Source organism: Drosophila ficusphila, unplaced genomic scaffold, assembly GCF_018152265.1.
Source record: "Drosophila ficusphila isolate 14025-0441.05 unplaced genomic scaffold, ASM1815226v1 contig_414, whole genome shotgun sequence".
In the NCBI taxonomy this organism is placed as follows: Eukaryota; Metazoa; Arthropoda; class Insecta; order Diptera; family Drosophilidae; genus Drosophila; species Drosophila ficusphila.
The window spans coordinates 19390813-19413066 of NW_025064328.1; the positions used below are offsets into that span (position 1 = coordinate 19390813).

General features: G+C 45.1%; 2 protein-coding genes across 3 annotated transcripts in view; both read left to right on the plus strand.

Annotated features, from left to right (window-relative positions):
• The first annotated feature begins 541 nt into the window (after window positions 1–541).
• The window catches only part of LOC108094288 (rap guanine nucleotide exchange factor 4), a 43450-nt gene continuing 21737 nt past the window's right edge, over window positions 542–22254 (plus strand). Inside the window, exons 1-4 of one of the 2 annotated variants that reach the window (XM_017194783.2) lie at window positions 542–737; window positions 2038–2557; window positions 8172–8314; window positions 8403–8497. In XM_017194783.2, the coding sequence (XP_017050272.1) occupies window positions 2523–2557; window positions 8172–8314; window positions 8403–8497 (273 nt within the window). In that variant the 5' untranslated portion in view covers window positions 542–737; window positions 2038–2522. Of the gene's footprint in view, window positions 738–2037; window positions 2558–8171; window positions 8315–8402; window positions 8498–11885; window positions 12468–22254 lie in introns of those variants that run through there. The other variant, XM_017194786.1, reaches the window with a different exon arrangement.
• LOC108094289 (cytochrome P450 6a2) lies at window positions 19197–21024 on the plus strand. Its single transcript, XM_017194787.2, has 2 exons — window positions 19197–20298; window positions 20361–21024. Exons 1-2 carry the CDS (start codon window positions 19197–19199, stop codon window positions 20777–20779), a joined length of 1521 nt encoding a protein of 506 aa, XP_017050276.1. The 3' UTR covers window positions 20780–21024.

Consider the following 22254-nt stretch of genomic DNA (forward strand, 5'->3'; position numbering starts at 1 on the left):
TTACAATTTTACCAAGACTGACACATCGGGTTATATGATATATTTTCAGCTTGTTTTTTCGCGAACTACCCACTGTGCGGAGGATTTTTCAAACTTGTTGCTAAAAAAACCCGCCAAAACACGTGAATGGGAGTGGAGGGGGAGAGGGGTGAGGGGTGAAACAACAACAAGGCCAAAAATACCGCAGCCGTCAACACTGCAGTCATCGGCAATGAGTAAGTTTCAACAATCCGCCCAGCGAGAAGGGGAGGGGGGTGGTGCCAGAACCCACCACGCCCCCTCCCCCACGGCCTCCTCCGGGAAACTCACCTGTGAGGCGCAGGACAGGAGCGTGGTGAAGAGCAGCCAACTCGGAAATCGGAAATCGGCCAAACAGTTGCGACGCGACTACCAAATGATTCGGACGCGACGGCGATTCAGCGGAAGTTCGGAACTGAGATGTTTACTCAAAAACTGTATACACCAAGTGCTTGAAGAAGTTTTAAAAAATTGCTTGTTTTCGAAATCCGGTGTTGAGTCAGTTCGATTTTAAATTTGGCTCAATTCCTGTGATTCGCGTTAATCGAATATCCAATAGTTATTTTACGGTTGAGTCTTAAAAACCAGGACTTGAGTTTCACGACTTGGAAAGATCTAATTTCGCGCTGTTTGAGCTTCTGAAACTTTGTGTTTCGGTTCGACCTCCCGTTTATCCCATTACTTGCATCTTCTGATACTTTTCTCCACTCAGGGGATGCGTAAGTATTTGATTCAGTTTGATTGCTCACACAATGACCAAGCTAAATGGCCAAGTTTTCCCCTTGGAAACGACTGCAGTGGAAAGTTAAATCACATTTATTGCGGCTCAAACTTGTGCCTTCGGTCGGCTGCTTAATTAAAAACTAAGTTTGAAACCCTGAAGAGGAAATTACTTGAAACATCTGTTTCCTGAGCGTTTTCAAAACTTGCTCAACTCGTTTCCTAATGTTTGTCTAAAGGGAATCTTTGTTACGAGCTCTAATTGCATTTGGCAAGTGGAAGAAACCTAAATGGTCGAAACCTACATACTCGTAGACGGACTGCCATTTGCTGAACACGTCCGATAGTGGATTCTTATCGCCTCGGCCCACGCAGCAATCGACAATATCGGTCTTATCTCCCGTGGGCTTTTGTCACAATTTACGTGCAGCCAGCGAGCGAGAGACACGTCAGAAAACGTGGCATACATTGAGGCGCCTCCGTTGGCACGGTGGCGTATGCTTAATTATTCATATGCAGACTGATGGCCCCTCTCGGTGTCTTTCTTTCGAGCAGACACTTGTGTTATTGTGTTCGTGCAGTCGCTCCGCTGCCGAAAGACACTGCACTTCCGATGGAGTGATAGATGTTATGTTTTTCCATTGACGCAGAAGTAAATACGCAGTCGCTCTATATTACAGACATAGATAGGGATACTGGTGCAGTGGACTAGTAAACATTATCCACCCGGAGATCGTGCGTTTGCATGCTATGCGATCTGGGTGTTGGCGTTCTGGGAAATCAGTTTGCCCATTGACAGCGCATTAGGCATTCGCCGAGTGTGCGGAGTAATCTATTGTTATCTGGGAGAACTATTGTTAGATTAGTAGGTACCCTACAGTTTGTTAGTTCTCCCCTCCCACTCGTGATCCCCCTCTGGCGTCGGAGCTCGCATCAAAGCTTATTCATAACATTTGCCTTTGTCGGGGACACAGATACCCACAAACCCACACATTAGGGCCTTCTGTCCAGCTGTCAGCAGTTGGCAACTCGCACAAAAACAGAAAGCCAGGGACGCGTTGGAAAAACCCTTTTTGGCAAGTCCAACAATGGCAATCCACATTAGTTCGCAGCAGGAAAAATGTTATGTGTAAGAGGAAAACTTTTACATCTGCTTCTGGCGGTTTGTAAAAATAATATTAGATCCCCTTTCCCTTTCCCTTTCATCCCTCGAGAGCCCGCGGCTAGCTTACACTTACTTTGTAGTGAATTTAGCCTGCTGAAAACTCGGTCTCACATTTGCCCAATTTAACTTTGCAGTTGCACGGGTCCCCAGAGCCAGTCGCCGGAAACTCGAATTGAAATCTATTTCGGAACTTTCGCTTAATCAACAAGTTACTTTCGCGAACCCTTTGGCTTAAGCTCGCTCTGTCGCTCCCAAAAGCCGATTTCGAGTGCGATGCTGGGCTAAGCCATTTGACGGAGCTCCACAAACGCTGGCATGCAACATTCAAAGGGAATCGCAAATTGAAGGCACCGTCGCGGATTCAGGTGACGCGGACTGACTGCGTCCTCGCCATTTTCCGGTATTTTGATTTTGATTTCGCTTTCCCGGCCCGCAATGCGCCATTAATTTGCACAACCTTGGACTCTTCTGCGCTTCGATTTATGTTCCTCGTTGAAAGTTGCGGCGCGCCAGAGCAACAGTTCAGTTCGGTATTTGTGGAATGTGCTCCTGATAATTTTATTAATTTCAAACCGACGAATACCTAAGCGCTCAAAGGAATAATAATAAAAAAGCCAACATGGCAATGGAATGGATAACTGCAATGGACAAACGGTAAGTGAAATGAGTGTTTTCACGGCGAGGAAAACACTTTAATTAAGACACTTTTCAAAAATAAACTGCACAATTACCCCCCGACCAAGTCCAGGCTGAGATGGAGAACTTGCCGTAATTTAAATGATAAGTTTTATGCTCAAACCAAAGTTGCCTAATTGAATTTCTCCTGAAAAGCTTCAGAGCGTTTCTTAAATTTCCAGAAACATTTTCAAGACGAGTGCACAAGCTCCTTTCCTCTTGTTTTCCCAGGGAAAACACGTACACTCACATCGAAGCACATGCACGTTAAATGAAAAGCTCGACGAGGAGTACAAACAAAACAAGAACGAGGGCGAAACATTTTAAAATGTTACCGTCATGCTCTACATTCATTTGTCAAGAAGCAACATCTGCTTGCCACTCGATCTTCCTCCATCTTCGCTGGCGGGAAAAGAACAATCCATATTGTGGACACGGCCTGCCACGAATTACCCGCTTTATTAAATCCCAATACCGATTCCCTTTGACTGACTGAGCAGCCGCTGGCGAGGCAATTACATAATCGGGCTTGAATAGCAGACCGAAATTAATTGAATGATAAAAGTGCACACAAAAAAATATTGTTTTAAAGGCGGCTTAGCTGTTTTTGTTAAACATCAGTTTTTGATGGAAATATGTACATATATGGAACTATTATCCAACCACGCGCAATGAACAAAGAGTAATTAATGGCATTTCTTATTATTCTGACGGATATTAAATGTCAACACATTTTCAAACGTAAACAGATTTTGAACATTTATGTTTAAATCAATTGACATTTAAAGGGGTCAGCGCCTTTATGTTGGTTTCTCATATTTTACCATAAACTTTGTTTTAGCTACAGTTGGTTTTTCCAAGGAAACAAGTTTAAAAGTGCCAGAAGTGCCAGAAGTGTAAATTTAAAAGAGAACACATAATATGTTGTATGCATATTGACAAGCCTTACGTGCCGTTCAAAGAGGCTTTAACATGGATAAATAATTTACATGTCCATTTTATCCCCCGGTTGTTGTGGTTGCAAAAGCCTTGTTGCTAGCAATTTGTGCGGTCACTTTCCTCCAAAAGTTTTTATCAATGTTTCAGAAATAAACAAGAAAGGAAGCTAGCTTCGGCAAGCCGAAGCTTATATACCCTTGCAGTCATCAAATATGTCGAAAAAAATACATAAAGGCTAAACAACATCGAAGCTAAGACGATTTTTCTATTCATTTTCCATATTTTCGACTATAGATCATATGGGAGCTACATATATGTATGATATAGTTGTCCGATTTTCATCAAAATTAATTCGTAATTCAAGAGTCGTTAGAAAACGTTAAATTTCAAAAATCATGCTTATCAAATAAAAACCAACGATGTTATAATTTTATTTCCGTTATTTCTATATAGATTTTTCGATCTTTCCTATGGCAGCTATAAGATATAGTTGTCCGATTTTTATGAAACTTTTTTCTCAATATAAGGGTTGTTAAAAAACTTGATATTCAAAAAATCATGCTCGTGGGATAAAAAACAACGATGCTATCAATTTATTTCCATTAATTCTATATATATTTTTTGATCTCTCCTATGGCAGCTATATGATAGAGTTATCCGATTTTGATCAAATTTAATCCGAAATTCAATAACAGTTAGAAAACGCCATCTTGAAGAATTCAAGTCGATCTGATCAAAAACAACAGAGTGAGAATTTTTAATTTCATTCTCTTGTATTGGAGCTATCCGATATAGTCGGCCGATCCGGCTCGTTCCGACTTATATACTGCGTGCAACAACTACACAACTTTTGGGAAAGTTTCAGCACGATAGCTTTAAAACTGAGAGACTAGTTTGCGCGGAAACGGACAGACGGACAGACGGACAGACGGACAGACGGACAGACGGACAGACGGACAGACGTACATACATATTTCGATTCAGATGGTGATGCTGATCAAGAATATATATACTTTATGGGGTCTGAGGTGTCTCCTTCACTGCGTTGCAAACTTCTGACTGAAATTATAATACCCTTTTGCTCTGCAAGGGTATAAAAAGAGTGGACATGCGGTTAAAAAGTCCCCTTTGTGCATGTAATCTATGTTCAGCAAAATAAAATTATATCCGAAAAAAATATTATATAAAATTCAACAGAGCTCGACAATTTGAGCTTAAATCGCCATTGTTTATTCCGTGCTTTCGAATCAATTTGTTCAAGCGTAAATGGTCGAGAACCACTTGGTGCAATTTGCTCGATTTCAGCTGGGAAAATCATTTGGCGAGTGCCACCACTCACAAGTCACCATTGGCCATCGTATGACCGACCCACCGACTGCTCAGTTCTGCGGCACATTCTATTATTGCGGAGTGGCCTTATATTTCATTGCTGGTATCCGAAGGGGCGTGGCGCCGCCCTGCCTCCACACCATCAATCACAGGGCAATCTCTTCAAATTTCATGCTCTGTCAACGCTTAAACGCTTCTCCCGCACATATTTAAGGGGCCAGGGGGAGGGGGAGGGGGGCTTGGGGGGTCAGCGGGCACTCGTGTGACTGCGCGCAGCAGCGGCAAAAAATAAAGGTCAAGTGGCAAAGGCTTAAAGCAAACAGTTTGCCGTGTGCCTGGGGCAAATATTTGCAACTTGCTGCCTTTTGTTGCCCCACTGCTAGGGGGAGCCAAGTGGCCAAGTGGGTTGCAGGCTGCGGTGGCAACTAAAATAATAATCGGAGAGACTTCGCAGATTGCTTTCTCCACTCCACGATTTCCTAATGACGCAGGCACCTTTTCTTTCGCTCCCCGGCAGCAACTCATTCTGCATTTAGTACAAATGGCCCGCCACTCCGGAAACCTAACCAAATAAATGATTTAATTTGGGCAGAATTAATGGCAGAAGCCCGGCGGCGGGAAGGCAAGTCACGCTGGTAATTCGGCTTATCAAGAGCGATCTGGGCTTAGGCACACCTGCAGGAAAAGGACACGTTGCACACGAGCGAAGGAGCCAGCGAATCCTGCGAGTCCTTGGCACTGCGAAGGCGAAGGCAAGGTAATCGCCGTGCGTAATGCGTAAAGTGGCAAAGCCAGACAGCAATTGATATTGATGGTCCCTGGCAGAAAGTCGTCTTACTTACAAGTGCCACCGGGCATTTATCATACGCCACGTGTGCCGGGAGCAGCTTTAATGTATGCCAGCCATTTTTCCTGCATCTCCGGGGCTGACGGATCGCCGGCACGGCAATTACCAAATTCCGAAACTAAAGTTCGGGGCGTGTGCCTAAAAACCGCAAAAACCATTATAATAAACAACGAGCCATGGGTTTCCTGCCTGCCTAGGATGCGCCCCAACGCGCTTCCGGCTCTTTCCCTCCCCCTCCCCCTCCCCCTAACCATTACCATCACCCTCTCCATCGTCCCCGCCCTTGCCAAAAAGCACTTAGGACCCGACTGTTTGGTTAACGACAAGCCCAGAAACAGTTGGCGGCCCTGGCACTGGGGCAACATCATCCCCGGCATCCAGGCAAGCGTCGTCTCCTCCGCGGCGAATGAATTATGTATGAGCCTGGCAAGACAGCCGCTTACCTTCGGCAGGCGGCCAAAAGTTGCTCGACGGCTGCGCCAAAAAGTAGACGTCTCGCTGCAAAAGTAGCGCCAATGCAGATGATGCCCCGGCGAAGGCCAACTTGTGCTTTATTTCCGATCTGCAGGCGGCCTTTGTCTGCCATGCTAGCTGGAGCCACTCGCCCAGGTCACCTCCTTCTATCCTCCGTAATCCCTCCGCCCGGAATCGCCCGAGCTCTCCGAATTTTATGGAATTTTTAATTAGGCGGAAGCCCGGCGAGGAGTCTTTAATGTGGGCGGCCCCCGGATTTATTGTGGGCGAGTACTCGCCTAAAAATAATCTAAAACTTTTTGAAACATGGCAACAGAAAGGTTAACTTTAACTCAACTTTTTTTTATTGCGAAGAGCACTGTTTTTGGCCACAACTTGCAACACCAAGTGCAGAGAAGATAAAAAGCTTTAAAACAATAAATTATACTTTAATAGTTAACAACTGAAAGATAATACATTTATTGGTACATGGACTTAAACCTTGCCCCAGCTTAACTATTTAAGAATTATATAAAACAAGTGTTTAGGCTTTAAAATTATTTCATAAAGTTGCTTTCACAGTAGTCCCAAGAATTATAGGGTGTTTATTAGATCAGCTTATTAGGTTAACTTTTTTTATGCAATTAGTTGCTGGTCGGCTATTACGGCTTCATCTTTTTCCCCCTTTATTCTCATTTTTCATGGCAGGCTTCCGTTTCCTGCGAGATTCTTGCCCGGAAACTCTCATATTTATTTATTCATTTTTCAATTGACTTGCACACAGACGAAAAAAAGAAGAATTTGCATATTTAATGTGCGCACAAACCAAGTACAAATGACACTGGAATTTTTAATTTGAGTTTATTGTTGAACTAATATTTCTCTTTGCCTTCCCATCTCCCCTCTTTTTTATTCAGTTTATGGCCTTGTTGGGATACCAAAAATAGAACACGGCCAAGTGCAGTGCTTTACAAAGCGTCAGTAAATTATAAATGCAAAATACTCGCTTATTATCTTTTTGAGGTCCCTTTATTCTTTACTGTTCTCTATTGTTTGGTACGACGGGCTCAACTTTCAATTGCTTAATACGCTGAATCCATCGGCAAAGTACTTCCTTATTTTATTGTACATTCTATTTCGGTCACTTTAAAATAAAGCTTCTGGAGATCTTTTAGATTTATGGCCCACATAAATTTCCCTATTTGAAAATTGTTTGCAATTGTAACTCTAGTTGCTCGTAAAAAGTAATAGAAGGACCTTACCTGATTTTATGGGGAAAATGATTTTGTGACAAACAATATAGCTTAGGGTTTTCCTTGTTTTTTGTTCGCCGTGCAATTTTATGGATACTTTAACCCATATGGATACCTTTGGTATCCTACCATTCCCTATCCTAAGATTTAGAGAAAATTAGGTTTAATTAACCTTTTTGGCCTGATTGAGACGGGAGTTTTAAAACCATATAAATTGCCTCCACTTAAGTTTAAAATATTTCTTTCCGAGCTATTTTTTAATTGATGCTTTAAGAATCAGGATTAAATTACCTTATTTTCTGTATTTACATTCTTAAAGTGAAATTAATACTCAATCTATGGCGTCTTAAGTTTTTATTCTCCGCTCAAGAAAGTTTTGGGAGAAAGGCACATGGTTCTTACACTTACGATACAATTTGATACTATGAGTATTTATAGTAACATACCTTTCAATGTAACACCATTTTATTGTTATTTTTACTAAATAATTACATTGACGATTACATTACTTTTTAATAGCAAAATAAGTTATAACGCTTGCTGTTCTAACCCATTCTTGCACAAAACGATTTCTCTATTAAAGACAAAATTAAAAGGTAATATTTTCGCAACAAGTAGGTTGTAATAAAATAATTGTTTTACAGACCTTAACTAGTCGTCCTTGCTTGTATATAAAATATTTTTTTTTTTTAAGCTAAAGCCCACTAACAACATGACTAGTTCTTTTTGCCATTCCACGATGCCTAACGATTAAAAAACACTACTTTTTCAGTCCTTGCGACCGGAACCTGCGTGACGTGGAGCTAATCTCGTGCCGCCTGCGTCGCGTGGAGCCGCTGTGTCGCCTGCCGGGATCCGCGCTCCAGCAGTTGGCCATGTGCGGATTCTACGAGGACCTGGAGAAGGGCGTGACACGTGAGTGTTGTTTCGAGTGGCTTTGCCGTGCAGCGGGTGCCAGCCAACTGAACTCCCAACCCTCCAACCCTCCTCCCTCTCTTTACAGTGTTTCGGGCCGGGGAACAGGGTCGCTTCTGGTATGCGGTGCTCGGCGGGTCGCTGGAGGTGCGCTACCACGCCCACGCGGACGCCGATGGCAAGGTAAGTCCTCGCTTACAGCTGCTGGCAGATCGAAACAATGCCGGGCTGAGCGATATAATTGATAGCGATTATGCGGCACCCCTCCGCGTTGCATATCCGATGCGCCGAGCACGTTCAATATTCCGGGGATTTCGGCCGGGGGGATTCGATTCGCGGTGGGGGACTGGGGGGGGGGGATTGGGGGTTGGCTGCGGTCTAAGCCCCCTTTCATCCGTCGATGTGAGCAGCAGGAAAAAGGAACTGCTGACAACGGAGAACATTGAACAGCGAACAGCGAACAGCGAACAGTTCCCGCGCGCCTCTTTCACCCGGCAAATCATATCGGTTTGTGGCATTCGCTTTTTTCCGTTCCATTTTTTTTTGCCCTCCTTCTGGCATTGTGCTTGCCACAGCAACATTAATTTCCGCCAGGATATTGGCCAGCAGTTTTTTCCAGCCCAGTGTTCTGAATGTACGAGCATGTGACCGAGGGCCTCCATGTGGATGCCTCCACATGGCCGAGTTCGGTTTGCGGGCTCTTCGGAGGAGAGGTGTCTGCTAATTGAAACGGTCCGAATTCGGTCTCGGGCTCCTCGTGGTGCCTCCGTGCCGAGTGGCAGCAATGGAAATTCGAGTGTTTATGGTTAAGTGGGGCGTGACAGTGGCAGCAGTCCGACCCCAGCTTACTAATACGGTGACTGTGTGGCCTGTCGAGTGTGTGGCTTGGCAATTGCATCTGCATTTCTGCGGTGGAAAGAAGGGGGAAAGGGGGGGGAAGTGGGCGAAATGTAGTTCAGTTCCCTTTGATTCTGCCGCCGATTGCCAGGATATCTATAATGCTGATTAGTTCATCTGAGAATGTGTTGGCCGGAATTATCTAGTTAACGCTCTTATAACTTTATTAAGACGGTTATCAACTGGTTCTTACCAATAAGACTTCATTTACATAACATAATCACTGGTGATTGGTTTATTATTTATTGTTATTAAATTAATATTTATAATTTTAATATTAATTAATTAAGAATTAAATATATTGTGTTTTCAGATCTTGTTTTATACAACGAATAATTAAACCGAAGACAATTATTGCTTATTTTTAACAACGTTTCTAAGAGAACTTAATACCAACAACGAATTGGATATTCCAGCACCTCCAATACAACTTTCCTTTCTCTTTCATAACATAATACCTTCCATTATTTAAGAATGGAGTGATGGAATATTTTCTGTTCTCAGAACTCTTTAATGGTCTCCACTGGCTCTTTTAAATCAACAACAAGGAAGTGGAGCCCGACATTTCCTGCATTCGCTTTCAGTGGAGTACCTTTGCTGATCAGCTTATCTTTTCCCCCGGTTTATCAAAGCGATTGGTTCCTGTCGACATCTTTGTTGACCCGCTTTTCCCGCTGCCTCCGACATGCCTTTGCATATTTTTTCCGGCTGATTGGGTTTGGGAAAAGCCCCAAATTTATTTGCCTGCGGACAACCCTTAGCAATTATAACGTAATACATTATTCAAACGAATCCACAGTGTTTTGGGCCTATGAAACTGTTTTTGACACTTCGCATGGAGGCGACTCTTGTGAGTTTTCGTGTCGTGCGGCACGCAACGCCCAATTTCCAGAGCCGGATAAATATACCTGAATGCTGAATGTTGAATGTTGAATGCTGAGTGCCGACTCCCGAGACAAAGAAGAGGAACCTATCAATAGACCCACAATTAATTTAGAGTGATGCGGAGGTGCTCATCAAAAAGCAGAAGCAGAAGTGCTGCTTCTGAAAGATCCAGCGAAGTGCTGGAAATTTATGTGAGAATGTGAGACTCCGGCGGCTGCCGTTTGGTGCGAGTTCCGTTTTGAGTTGTTTGGATTTCCCCTTTGGCCTCGGCGATCCCCCTCCCCCTTCCCCTTTCCCCTTTCCCCTGCCCCCTCTTCGATCACGTGATGAAGCCAATTTGAGTCTAATGAAATGCGAGCAGGCAGCCCTAAGTAGCAAAAACAGCTGAAGCAGATACAAATTGCGGCTAATTCATAAATGTCTTGCGAGACTGGAGGACCGAGCGATTTTTCAAGGCGAAGTTAAGTGTGGGCGTCCCGCCTGCATAAGCCCGTTATAATTGAAAACAGTTCTGCAAGGGAATCTGCATTCGGCCCCGCCCCCTCCGCCCACCTTTCCAATCGACCTTGCAAGTAGCAAAGTAACAATGTATCTGCAAGACGGGTCGTACTTGAGCTCGATTTCTTGGCTCCCGACCCGCCGACACGAGCACGATTAATCTTTGTTATGCGCCGCGGCCGCAAACATGTCCGGATCCAATTAAAATGATTATATAATTACAGCCGGAACGCCCGGCACAGCCATCCCTGGCAGAAAAGCCATCAAACTAATGAAAATGCTTGAAACCGAAACTTAACCCACATGTAATTATGCATCATTAGGTGCAGGTGAGACGAGGGGACTCCTCGCTCGAAACTCGGGCCACGGCCACCCATGGAGCCCCGATATTCAAGTTCAACACTTCGTAGGTGTCGGAGCGCAGGTATTTCTGATCTAAGCGACCGAGATTGGAGAAAGCAGTCCCATTGTTCGGGATCCAGCAATAAATAACTGGATGCGGCGGTGAAAACCTCCGCTCGAACAGAACACCTCTGGATAATCGAGAGCAAAAGCCGCAAAACCACCGGTCAAAGCATTTGATTTGTAAGAGCGATTTCCGCCCAGGTATTTCGAAGCGGAAGCATTCGGGCTTTGGCCAAAAGAGCCGCCTGCCACAATGAGCAATTCAAATCAAAGACGCTGGCCTCATTCGAGAGGTTTGTGGCCCCGTTCGCCGAAACGTCTAATTAGCCAAAAACACAACACATCTCGGCCGTCTTGTCCAATTTTGATGGAGTCATTTGCATACGATGGAATCGCCGGCCACCTGACTTCTTCGGACACCGTTTACTGTTTGCCTGCTGTCTGTTCGGATTGAGCTAAGTCCAATCATTGCGGCAATTAAATAGATTCACACAGCCAATCGTCTGCCAGATGTCAGATGCTGGATGCTAGATGCTAGATGCTTGATGCCAGAATTAGAATGAACAGAGATACTTGTCTAGCGCGAAAACAAAGCCAGCGAGGCGGATGGAGATAAACGAGGGCTGCTGCCACTTGAGACGGCAGTGACAACAATTTGTCGCTTCTCATTAATGCCCCGTCTTGTCTTCTGACCCTCGCGATCGTCGCCCCGGGTTTCGGGATGCGTAAATAAGTAAATACAGAAATATAGAAACATAAACACAAACATCCAGGGGACGCGCTCTCGTTCGGCTGGCTCTTCTGTCAAACAAGTTGGCGACGTCGGCAGCGAAGTTGCCCACATGTGCGCTTGTGCGCGACCAGCGGAATGTATCTTTCGGATACTTTGGCGCTCCACAGAAATTAATACGTGCCGAGCACTTCAGCGGCGCACAACTCGAGGTTCGGTTCGCTGGCTCGATCGGTCGAGAAAAGTATCTCTATCTCCGCTCAACCCTCGAAAGAGTATCTTCAGCAACTGAAGTTGGCGATGCCGCGGAAAGTGCGTGGGCCGTGCTGAAAGATTCGCGCGGGCGTTCGCCAGGCCTGGGTAAACACATCCATTCGCGAAACCCAAATAAACCAGTTAAATCGGCTGTATAGCTATATGGATATATGGCCGAAATGTAATCGACACGAAAACAGTGTTACAGAGTGCAAACAGGCTGCTGCGAACGAGAGCCCGTTTCGAGTGCAGTTTTGAAATTGTTTATGCAATGCAATTGTGTTATAAATTTATTACCTTCAAAGCGAAACAAAGCAAGGCAGCCGAACCACACATTTCTCGCTCTGCGGTGATTCAACAGCTGCAGTGTGTGTAAACAAAACAGAAACGAAACAAGGCAGTATGGAGGAATTTAATTCAAGTTGATTTCATTCATTAAATCCGCCTGGAAGGTTGCCGGAAAGCGCAGCGAATACTTTTCTGGTGCGTATCTTATTTGCATTTTCCGTACGGGGTCTTATCTTCGACGGGGGTTCTTATCTCCGCGGGGAGAACTGTTTTCGAGCGCACTTGGGCAAACCTGAAATCAGAGCTCGTTCTATAAATAACTTCGTTTAGAGCTCTTTGCGGTGCCTCAAGTGCTGTGAGTGGGCCCATAAACCACTTCCGCAGAGATGAGTAATTGTTCCTGGCTCGGAAATCAGTTCCGATTGTCAACGCAGCCTGGCCAGATTCATTCCCAGGTTCATCAAATCACCCATCGTCAATCCGCACGAGCTCCCAAATCGCATAAATCACGGCCCAATAAATGCGATTTGCATAATTGATTAAAATATTCGCAAGCTGCTAGGCAGGCAGGTGAACCACTTATGACTGCTGGACCATCGGAGCAGTCAAAATAATAAATATGAATACAAAAGGCAGCGCAGGTCGGCCTGAGTAGCCATTGAGATGATTGATGGTGCTCGGGTTGGTCAAGAGCCAATAAAATGCATAAATGAATGCCCGAGGAGGAGGAGGAGGAGCCGTTGCCATAACAAATGCAGATGAAGCTGAAAGATTGATAGTATCTCCCGGGGGAGGGAGCAGTCCCCGTCTATAAAGACATAACCCTCGGCCGATTGCGTTGGGCAACCCGTGCTATATTGGGATTTATGTTTGTCGGGGCTTTCCCAAATAAACTTTGCAGCCACTTAATTGGGTCTGAGGTCTAGGAGGAGGAGACTGTTCAACCTTGCCAAAGGTCAGAGGGCAACTGGCTGCACATTTCACTCTGCTGACAAGATGCACACTTTGGCTCTTCCCCTGTGAAGCGTATGATACTAATAACGCTTGTGTTTTTATGCTTTTTATGGATCAATAAGTTTGCGGGCCACGGAGCAACAGCATCGGGAACAGGAGACCCACGAGAGCTCCTTCTCCCGAGATCAAGGTGCTTTTAATAATCTTTAATAGCTTGGGCGAGAATGTGAGTGCGAGTGGGCGGTTAAAAAGCAGTTTTCTGGGCCCATAAACAAATATGTTTGTGTATGCACACACGCCGATGAGCACATAAAGATATTAATCAGTAAAAAGTGGCTTTCATAATTTAATAATTTGTAGAGTGAGGAGCTTTTCGCTCGCGGCAATTATCCATTTCCACGTATCATCGGGCCAACCTCCTCGCTGAAAATTAAAACTTTTTTCAGCTAGCAAAAAGTTGGATTCGCATTTGCATAGAAACAGTCCGTAATTAAATAAGTTGATAATGGCAAATAAGCCGAAAAATCTTATAAATTCAGATTCATCGCATGAGTTCTTCCATTAGGAACTTTAGAATAATTTAATTAGCATGCATTTAGGGCTCATCGAACACGCGCCATTGGAATAAGGAGACTTCTTATCACCCCTGGCAAACTTATCTCACGCACACTGGTTCCTTAGATAAGCTCCAACTGGGATTCGTGGAAAGCATTGTTCGATTCGAAAATATTCTCAAATTATGCAAATAATCTGCTGATAAGGTGCTAAGAGATACATACATACAAACAAGTACGTAACGAAAATCAAATATGAGATACAAACAAATTATTTAGAAGCGAGGGGAGCGTTTGAACGGAGCGACGTGCCTGTCATAAATTCGTTCGCGTTAAAAAATTCAAAAGCGCCAAATATGAGAAATCGCCTACACTGTATGTAAATTCTGCCGAAATACCCTGACAAAAGAAGGTACTTTGCATGGACTTAAAAATAAACCTTCATTTGCAGATTAAAATTGGAAATTTATACAGTCAACAATATAAATAAATAATAATTCTTAAAATTCAATGAAGTGACATATTCACAGTCTAGTTCATTGAAGAATGTTTTTATATTTATGATATATAAACATATAATAGCTAGTTAAATAAGATCACAATAAATCCTGAATCCTGTTCATGAACTTGTTGTTAAGTTGTTGAGCTGAGTAAGTTAATGATTATACTATGGATAAAAGAGGTCATATCATGGTTTTAGCTTGATTACGCTTGCTTTTAACAAAATAATGCAATTTGACTCGATTTTTTTTGTATAGCTTATGAATAATGAGTAAAATTTTTAATTGGAAACATAAAAGGGTATTGAAAAGTTGATTGTACAGTTCAGTACCTTCCAGCTTTGGAGTTCATCCATGCAGATGTGTAATATTTTTAGCTTTCGAAGCCTATAAAGAGCAGAAGCAATGTTAAGAACGAAAAAAATCAGCAGAAAAAAGTATGGGAGCGTTTTTGCCGCCGCCGCTTGCCATGGCAATGAGCTTAATGGCAGCATTTGATGTCGATTACCATAAATAATATGTTGAGAAAAAGATAAAACTCGGAACACACGACTCGACAGACAGAAGGCGTCGAATTAGCCGTGGCACAAACTCGAAACGAGACTGCCGCAAAAAGAGACTCGACCTTGTCCCAGACACTTGTGGCATTGTGGCAGTCCAAGTTCTGAACTGGATGAGGAATGTCTCTGCGCTCCGCTCTCCGCAGTGAAAATTAGAAAGCGAGTTTCCCTCGCTCTGCTCGGCGGAATCTCTTTTTCGGCGCATAAAACTTTATGCAGCGAGCAAAATCAATATTTGCACAATGGAGAATTTTCAATTTGATTGCCAAGGGGTGAGATTCGACTGTTCTGTTGCCTTTTCGCTTTTTCCTTCGTTTTTTATCAAAAATCGGGTTGCGTTCGGATTCGCGTGCGGAATTGAGTTAAACAATGTTCTTATCGACTTTTTTCCCTACCGCCAGCCACGGGAAAGTTTGCTCGGCATGCGTTTTGCCCAATTTACAATTCGGTGGCAAAAGCGGGTCTCTTCGGGGCTTGCGGTTCGGAGGGCGGCAAAGGGAAAGGGAAAGCCAAGACTGCGACCCGTTGGCAGTAAAAGCCGAGTCAACAGCCACTCCAGCAGTGACAACTTCAAAAGGTTTTTATTCACAATCGCACTCCTTCCTCATTTCTCGGCATGCCCATAAAGGGCAATCGTGATTTGCTGTTTCCATCTTATACATCTAGTTAAATTTTTGTTTTCAGCTGTGGGCCAAACTAGATTTGCCAAATCGGGAGGCAGAACCATTTAGTTTGCTTTGGAAAACACGCTTTGTTTTCGCTCGAGTGGAAATTTAACTTGATGCGTGAGTGTGGCTTCATTTGAATAATTGATTTTCGACACGTTAAATTGAATCCATTTTAATTTTGCCATCTGAATCGTTCAAAAGTGCAATGGCTTTGCAGCTTTCCCTGGATCTTCGCACATATGAATATCGATTTTCCCCCTGCCTTCGGGGCCATCTGCTCCACGTTCCTAATGCCCGATCCGCAACATGTTTATGGGCTGTGTGTCCAATAAAATTTGTGAGGCGCTCCTCCCACGACGACTCGGACCCAGAATATGAGTACACCCACGCGTTAGCCTAGACCAGCAGCATAATGAATAAGTATTATGCTGATGTTTTCCGGCCCATTTCCCGCTGTGGCTCCCTCAGCCCTTCTTTTTATTGCCGGCTTTAATATTTCATTACAAATGGCTTTGTCATTTATTTGGCCAAAGCTGTGCCGCCCCTTGGGCCCGGCTGCTCTTGGCTCTGCTTCTGTATTCACGGCACAACAGGCAATTTCGGTTTAAAGTGCGTATACGCCACGTGGTGCCATTCGGCACATGAAACACATTCGCGGCGCTTTCGGGCGAGCGGTTTATCGCCTCCTATAAAGGCGAAGCTCGGCAGCCTCAGCTGCCACGCTCCAGTTGCAGCGACACAAGTCACACTTTGCAACCTGGCCACCGGTTGGAGCGACAGTTTGTGTCATCCCGCCTGATGGACAGCGAAGTCGGGCTCTCTCTTCTGACACATTGACCCAGCACTTGTCACTGCATCGGAGCAGGCTGCTTTTTATGGCTTCCGCCGAAGACGGCGGTGCCGAGACAAGGCCCTTGGCACACAATCAGCATCGAATCAATACGGAGCGGCAGCTGCCACCCGCCAGACAATCACGGCTCGAATATGTCAGCCCAGAAATTCAATCAGCCTGACGGCTCTGCCGCTCCCTCCAGATTCGATTGTGATTGAAAAATCCCACCGAGGAATTCGCCATTGTCATCCCTGACAAAATGGGGTCCTGTCAGCTAATTATGCCCGCTTTAATTGCTGTTCAGCGCGGTCCCATTCTCCCATAAGCCCTCTCGAGAAGCTTAAAGCCTATTATAATTTATCATCAGTGCTCCGATGATTGCGGTGCAAAAGGTTGTGTTTTGCCTGGAGCGCTTCCCCCGTATTTTCCTGTGTGTTTCTGTATTGATGTTAGGGATTTTCCCAGCCTCCTTCCAGCTTGCCCTTCCCCTTCCCCTCCCATTTTCCGATTTGGCTTCTTATTGTGATTTACATAATACGCAGACGCAACATCATTCTGTCACCCCACAGGAAATGCACGAGCTCGTCTTCGCATCTCGATTTGTTTGGATTGCCGCCATCCAGACGCAAATAAAACTAATTTATTCAGGGCGCACGTTGTCGCACATGTAGTTTGTGGCCCGAGGAGATCGGGGATTGGAGTGGAGTACCCCGACTCAGCCGACTCAGCCGACGATTCCGCTGGCATTTGCATTTGAAAGAGCTCTGTGCTCGGAGCCCAACACCTCTGCAGAGCAAACAATTAGCCGACTGTTTACAAGCAGTTCCCGAGCTGAGGCGCATCTGCAATTAGCCAAGCTGTCTCCCCGGAGACGGCAGCCAACAACCAACATCTAGCATCTAGCATCCAACAACTGCAATCCAGCAACTGCGTCAGATGCCGACTTAGAGAGCCCTCGAGAGCGTTCCTCAAGAATCCGCATTGTGCGCCGACGGCGTGGGGTTTCTTTGTGTTCGCTGGCTTCCCGGCCCTTGCCCGCTCTTGGCTGCATTTAGATTTGCATTTTTATTTAGCGCATAAGTGCAGTCAGAGGAGGCAATCCAGTTCCTTCTCCTCGTCCGTCTCCTCGGCGCTTTCTTTCTCGCTTTTTGTGTACTTCATTATGCCGAGAGCGCCTCGCCTGCATTATTTTTGTTTCCCGTCTTAGTGCCAGTCAGCGTGAGAGGAATGTGACACATGTGGGCCGAGGCTGCCCACCCCAAGGTCAAGCCAGAGGACTTAAAGTGTGAGCGACGGGAAAATTGAATCCGTTGCTCACTTTTTCACGGCACACTGCAGCCCGGACTCCCGGGACAAGTGCGGGAATCAGGAGTGTCAGTTGCACATGTAAGCCACTGAGGCACTCGCACAGAAAGACACTAAAAGACAATGACAGGCAAGGACCCTCCTCGACAAGGACTCTCTCCACCCCAAGTCGATGCCAATAATTCAAGTAACTTGCGATAAGTGATGCACAAGGTCAATATTGCTTTGCTGGCGCATCTCCTTCGCCCCCTTCCGACAATTCTAGAAAGTAAATCCGCCATAATCGCGTTAGAGTTCCCCCTTCTCCTCGCCGGAAGAAAATGGGGATTACCCGCGACAAATGCACATCCCAATCGGCTTAAATCTCTTTAAGTCGCAACTCACGGAGCGGTTAACCGACGGCGTAATCGGAGCCCACAATTGAGGGGCTGAGAAACGTACTGAGCACTTCTTAATAATAGTATTTTAGATAATACAATTTCAACTATAACTTATGCCTTTAACGTTTCATTTCTACTACACTACCAATGATTTTTAACAATAATAATAATGCCTAAATGATTAGATCATACACACCTAATCGCCAGTAAAACGTGCAAAGCATTTGAACTCGATTATTGAACGTGAAAAAATCAATTAGCGCTTAAGATTAACGCATCCACATTTCTCTAAAGTAAATGCCATATAGATACTTATGTAATATATGCCATATTGATTTTATGACGGTATAATGGTTGAAACCTAGTTAAGGCCTACCAGTAAAAACAATTGTTGTACCCTTAAAAAAGGTACTATTGTTTTAGTCATCAGATTGCTTCAACTTTCGACGCCATACATACTCGATCGGTGGGAATATGATTAATGGGTATATCAGTCAGTCGCTTTGTTTCTAAGCAAACAAATTCCTTCTTTTTAGAGCTAGCTGGTATTACCTGCTTTAATCATAACCTGCTTTAATCATTATAATTTGAGATATCGATTAGTATATGCTGTACATGATACATGATACACACTAAAGCGTATAGCTGAAATAAAGCTGAAAACAAATGCCTGTATACAATCTTAAAGTTTTGTATTTTTCACTTTAAATGAGAGAGTATATACTTGTAAGATACGGCTTGGCGAGGCAATCTTTCTTTTATGTTATTGTTTACCTTTTTTTTTTTAACTGATAAAAACTGATGAGAATTAGTTTTTAGGCGAGCGGTTTGTTTAACAACAAACTCGTTATCGCTTGTTTATATTTTGATCGCGAAGCGCCAAGAGAACGTTTGAATATCTCTTGGGAGGCGCTCTTAGAACACTTTTGGCCTGGTAGGCTTCCCCAGTAAAAGTGACCGGCCTTATCGGCCAAGCCTGTAATCATGACAACCAGTTCCTTATTTGCGGAGTCACGCTGATGTTCTCAGAAGCAATAGCTGTCGACGAACGCTTGTATTTTCCGTGCTTATGCCGGCTCGCGATCCGTATAAAAAGCGGAGGAATTTGTTTCGGTGGGCAGTAAATCGTCGTAGGTCGAGCACGGCGAATGCAAATCGGGAGTGGTCAACTATGCTGGTTCTAATTTACCTGGTGATCGCGGTCACGTCGCTGCTGGCGTACCTCTACCACCGCAACTTCAACTACTGGAAGCGCCGGGGAATCGCCCACGATGCCCCGCACCCGCTGTACGGGAACATGGTCGGGTTCCGGAAGAACCGCGTGATGCACGACATCTTCTACGACTACTACAACAAGTTCCGCCGGAGCGGCAACCCCTTCGTGGGCTTCTACTTCCTGCACAAGCCGGCCGCCTTTATCGTGGACCCCAAGCTGGCCAAGAACATCCTGATCAAGGACTTCTCGAACTTCGCCGACCGCGGCCAGTTTCACAACGGGCGTGACGACCCGCTCACCCAGCACCTCTTCAATTTGGACGGCAAGAAGTGGAGGGACATGCGGCAGCGGCTCTCGCCCACCTTCACCTCGGGCAAGATGAAGTACATGTTCCCCACGGTGATCAAGGTGTCCGAGGAGTTCGTCAAGGTGATGACGGAGCAGGTGCCTGCCACCCCGAACGGAGCGGTGCTGGAGATCAAGGACCTGATGGCCCGCTTCACCACCGACGTGATCGGCACCTGCGCCTTCGGCATCGAGTGCAACACGCTGCGCCATCCGGTGTCCGACTTCAGGACCATGGGCCAGAAGGTGTTCACCGAGCTGCGGCACGGCGCCCTGCTGACCCTGTTCACCTTCAGCTTCCCCGACCTCGCCCAGAAGCTGCGCATGCGCATGGTGCCCGAGGATGTGCACCAGTTCTTCATGCGGCTGGTGAACGACACGATCGCGCTGCGGGAGCGGGAGAACTTCAAGCGGAACGACTTCATGAACCTGCTGATCGAGCTGAAGCAGAAGGGCAGCGTCACCCTGGAGAACGGCGAGGTGATCGAGGGCATGGACATCGGCGAGCTGGCCGCCCAGGTGTTCGTCTTCTACGTGGCCGGCTTCGAGACCTCCTCCTCGACCATGAGCTACTGCCTCTACGAGCTGGCCCAGAACCAGGGCATCCAGGACAAGCTGCGGAGCGAGATCCAGTCGGTGCTGGAGGAGCACGAGGGCCAGCTGACCTACGAGTCCATCAAGGCCATGGGCTACCTGAACCAGGTTATCTCAGGTGGGTGACAAGGTTGCTTGACCCAAGAGCACACATCTGACCTAGTTAATGCCGCCTTCCAGAAACCCTAAGGCTGTACACCCTGGTGCCTCAACTGGAGAGGCGGGCCCTCAACGACTACGTGGTGCCCGGCCACCCCGAGTTCGTGATCGAGAAGGGCACCCAGGTCGTGATCCCCGCCTGCGCCTACCACCGCGACGAGGACCTGTACCCGGACCCCGAGACCTTCGACCCGGACCGCTTCTCGCCGGACAAGGTGGCCGCCCGCGACTCCGTGGAGTGGCTGCCCTTCGGCGACGGACCGCGCAACTGCATCGGAATGCGGTTCGGCCAGATGCAGGTCCGCGTGGGCCTGGCCCAGATCCTCAGCAGGTTCAAGCTGTCCGTGTGCGACCAGACGGAGATCCCTCTGACCTACTCCCCCATGTCCTTAGTGCTGGGAACAGTGGGGGGCATCTACCTCCGGTTGGAGCGCATCTGATCTGCATTTCTGTTACCATTGTAAATACTTTGATAGTGATATAGAGTTTAGTTTACATAGTTTGTTATGAATGACAAGAACGAACTCCATGAGTTATTAAATACAACATTCGTGCTTCAATTCAATGGAATAAGGCTTTTTAAGAGAATAAGGTCTATATTGCGACCTATGGTACTATTCCAATATTAATAAAAATGTAATAACTGCTTAAGACAAAGAAAAAGATGCAATAATACTCAACATTACTCAAGTATCGTTGTTTATTTTAGAGCAACAACAAAAGTTGACATCCCTTCACGAAAAGTGAGGAAAGTCGTGCACTGTATTATAACAATGGTTGAGATTAACCTATTTCGTCAGAGCCACATTAAATATCAAGTTCGACATTAAGTGCTAAATGAAAAGCCATTTTAAATCTGATAAATATCATATGCTTGCTGTTCATTTGGTATCCGACAAGATGCATTTAGACAAATGTTGTTCACATTAGATTGCAAGTTCGCAAATGCATTCGGGGCAAAGCGGGTTGTCTTGTGGCTACTTATAATGTTGATAAAGTCAATGACTTGCCTCCGAGCTGCTGAGCTAAGTTTATTAATATTCCCAGACGCTCTAATGCTTTGCATACCACACGTTGGCTTGCTCAACCGTGGCGGTGGAAACCCCAAATTAAAATATAGCGCCGAAGCATGCAACACGAGTCGACTAATTGTCGTGAGCTCTACCTGATTAAACAGTACGTAATAGGGCAAAAATAATGAGACAAGCATGCTCAAGCGAAAACAAATGTCAATGCCTTCTCAAGGAGAAGGAACAGCACTTATTTTTAAACCTTGGAACTTATCAAAGATTCCTCTTCAACATGTTGATAAAAATAAAGTGCGCTCTTTAAATAAAACAAAATGATAGCACTTAACTCTATTCTGTTCATAAAACGAATAGTTGGCAACCGAGCTTGTTATCGTTAATAATAAACATTCGTTATCAATAATTCTGTGGACTTGGTTGCTATTACCTATCCTGTGCAAAAGCAACAAAACGAGATATCGAAATTGTTTAAAAAAAAAAAAAAAATTAGCATTCCAAATTTATCCAGTTAGAAGCTGTCAAGGGGGAAATTCCTATCGAAAAAATAGTTTTGAGCACTTAAAGAAAACAGTTCTTATCTCTCCTTTGCATTTAGTAAAAGTTTCTAGACAGAAAGCCTTTTCCATTTCTTTTTGCTGGGAAAGTGTTTTCCGCCTCAGAAACTTTTCCTATTTGCTGTTCGATTGAGTGATTTAAGTTTCCGCTCAAGATGTTCTCCGGCAAACTGATTCATTCCAAGGCATAGTTCTTGCTTTCGAGCTTATTAGGACGAATAAAATTACCTTAAATTGCATGCAAGTGGGGAATGAGATTCAAACGAAAGTTTCCAGCATCAGCGGACAAGTTAGGAATTTAAGGCAATCAAACATTCTTTTCAACATGCATAA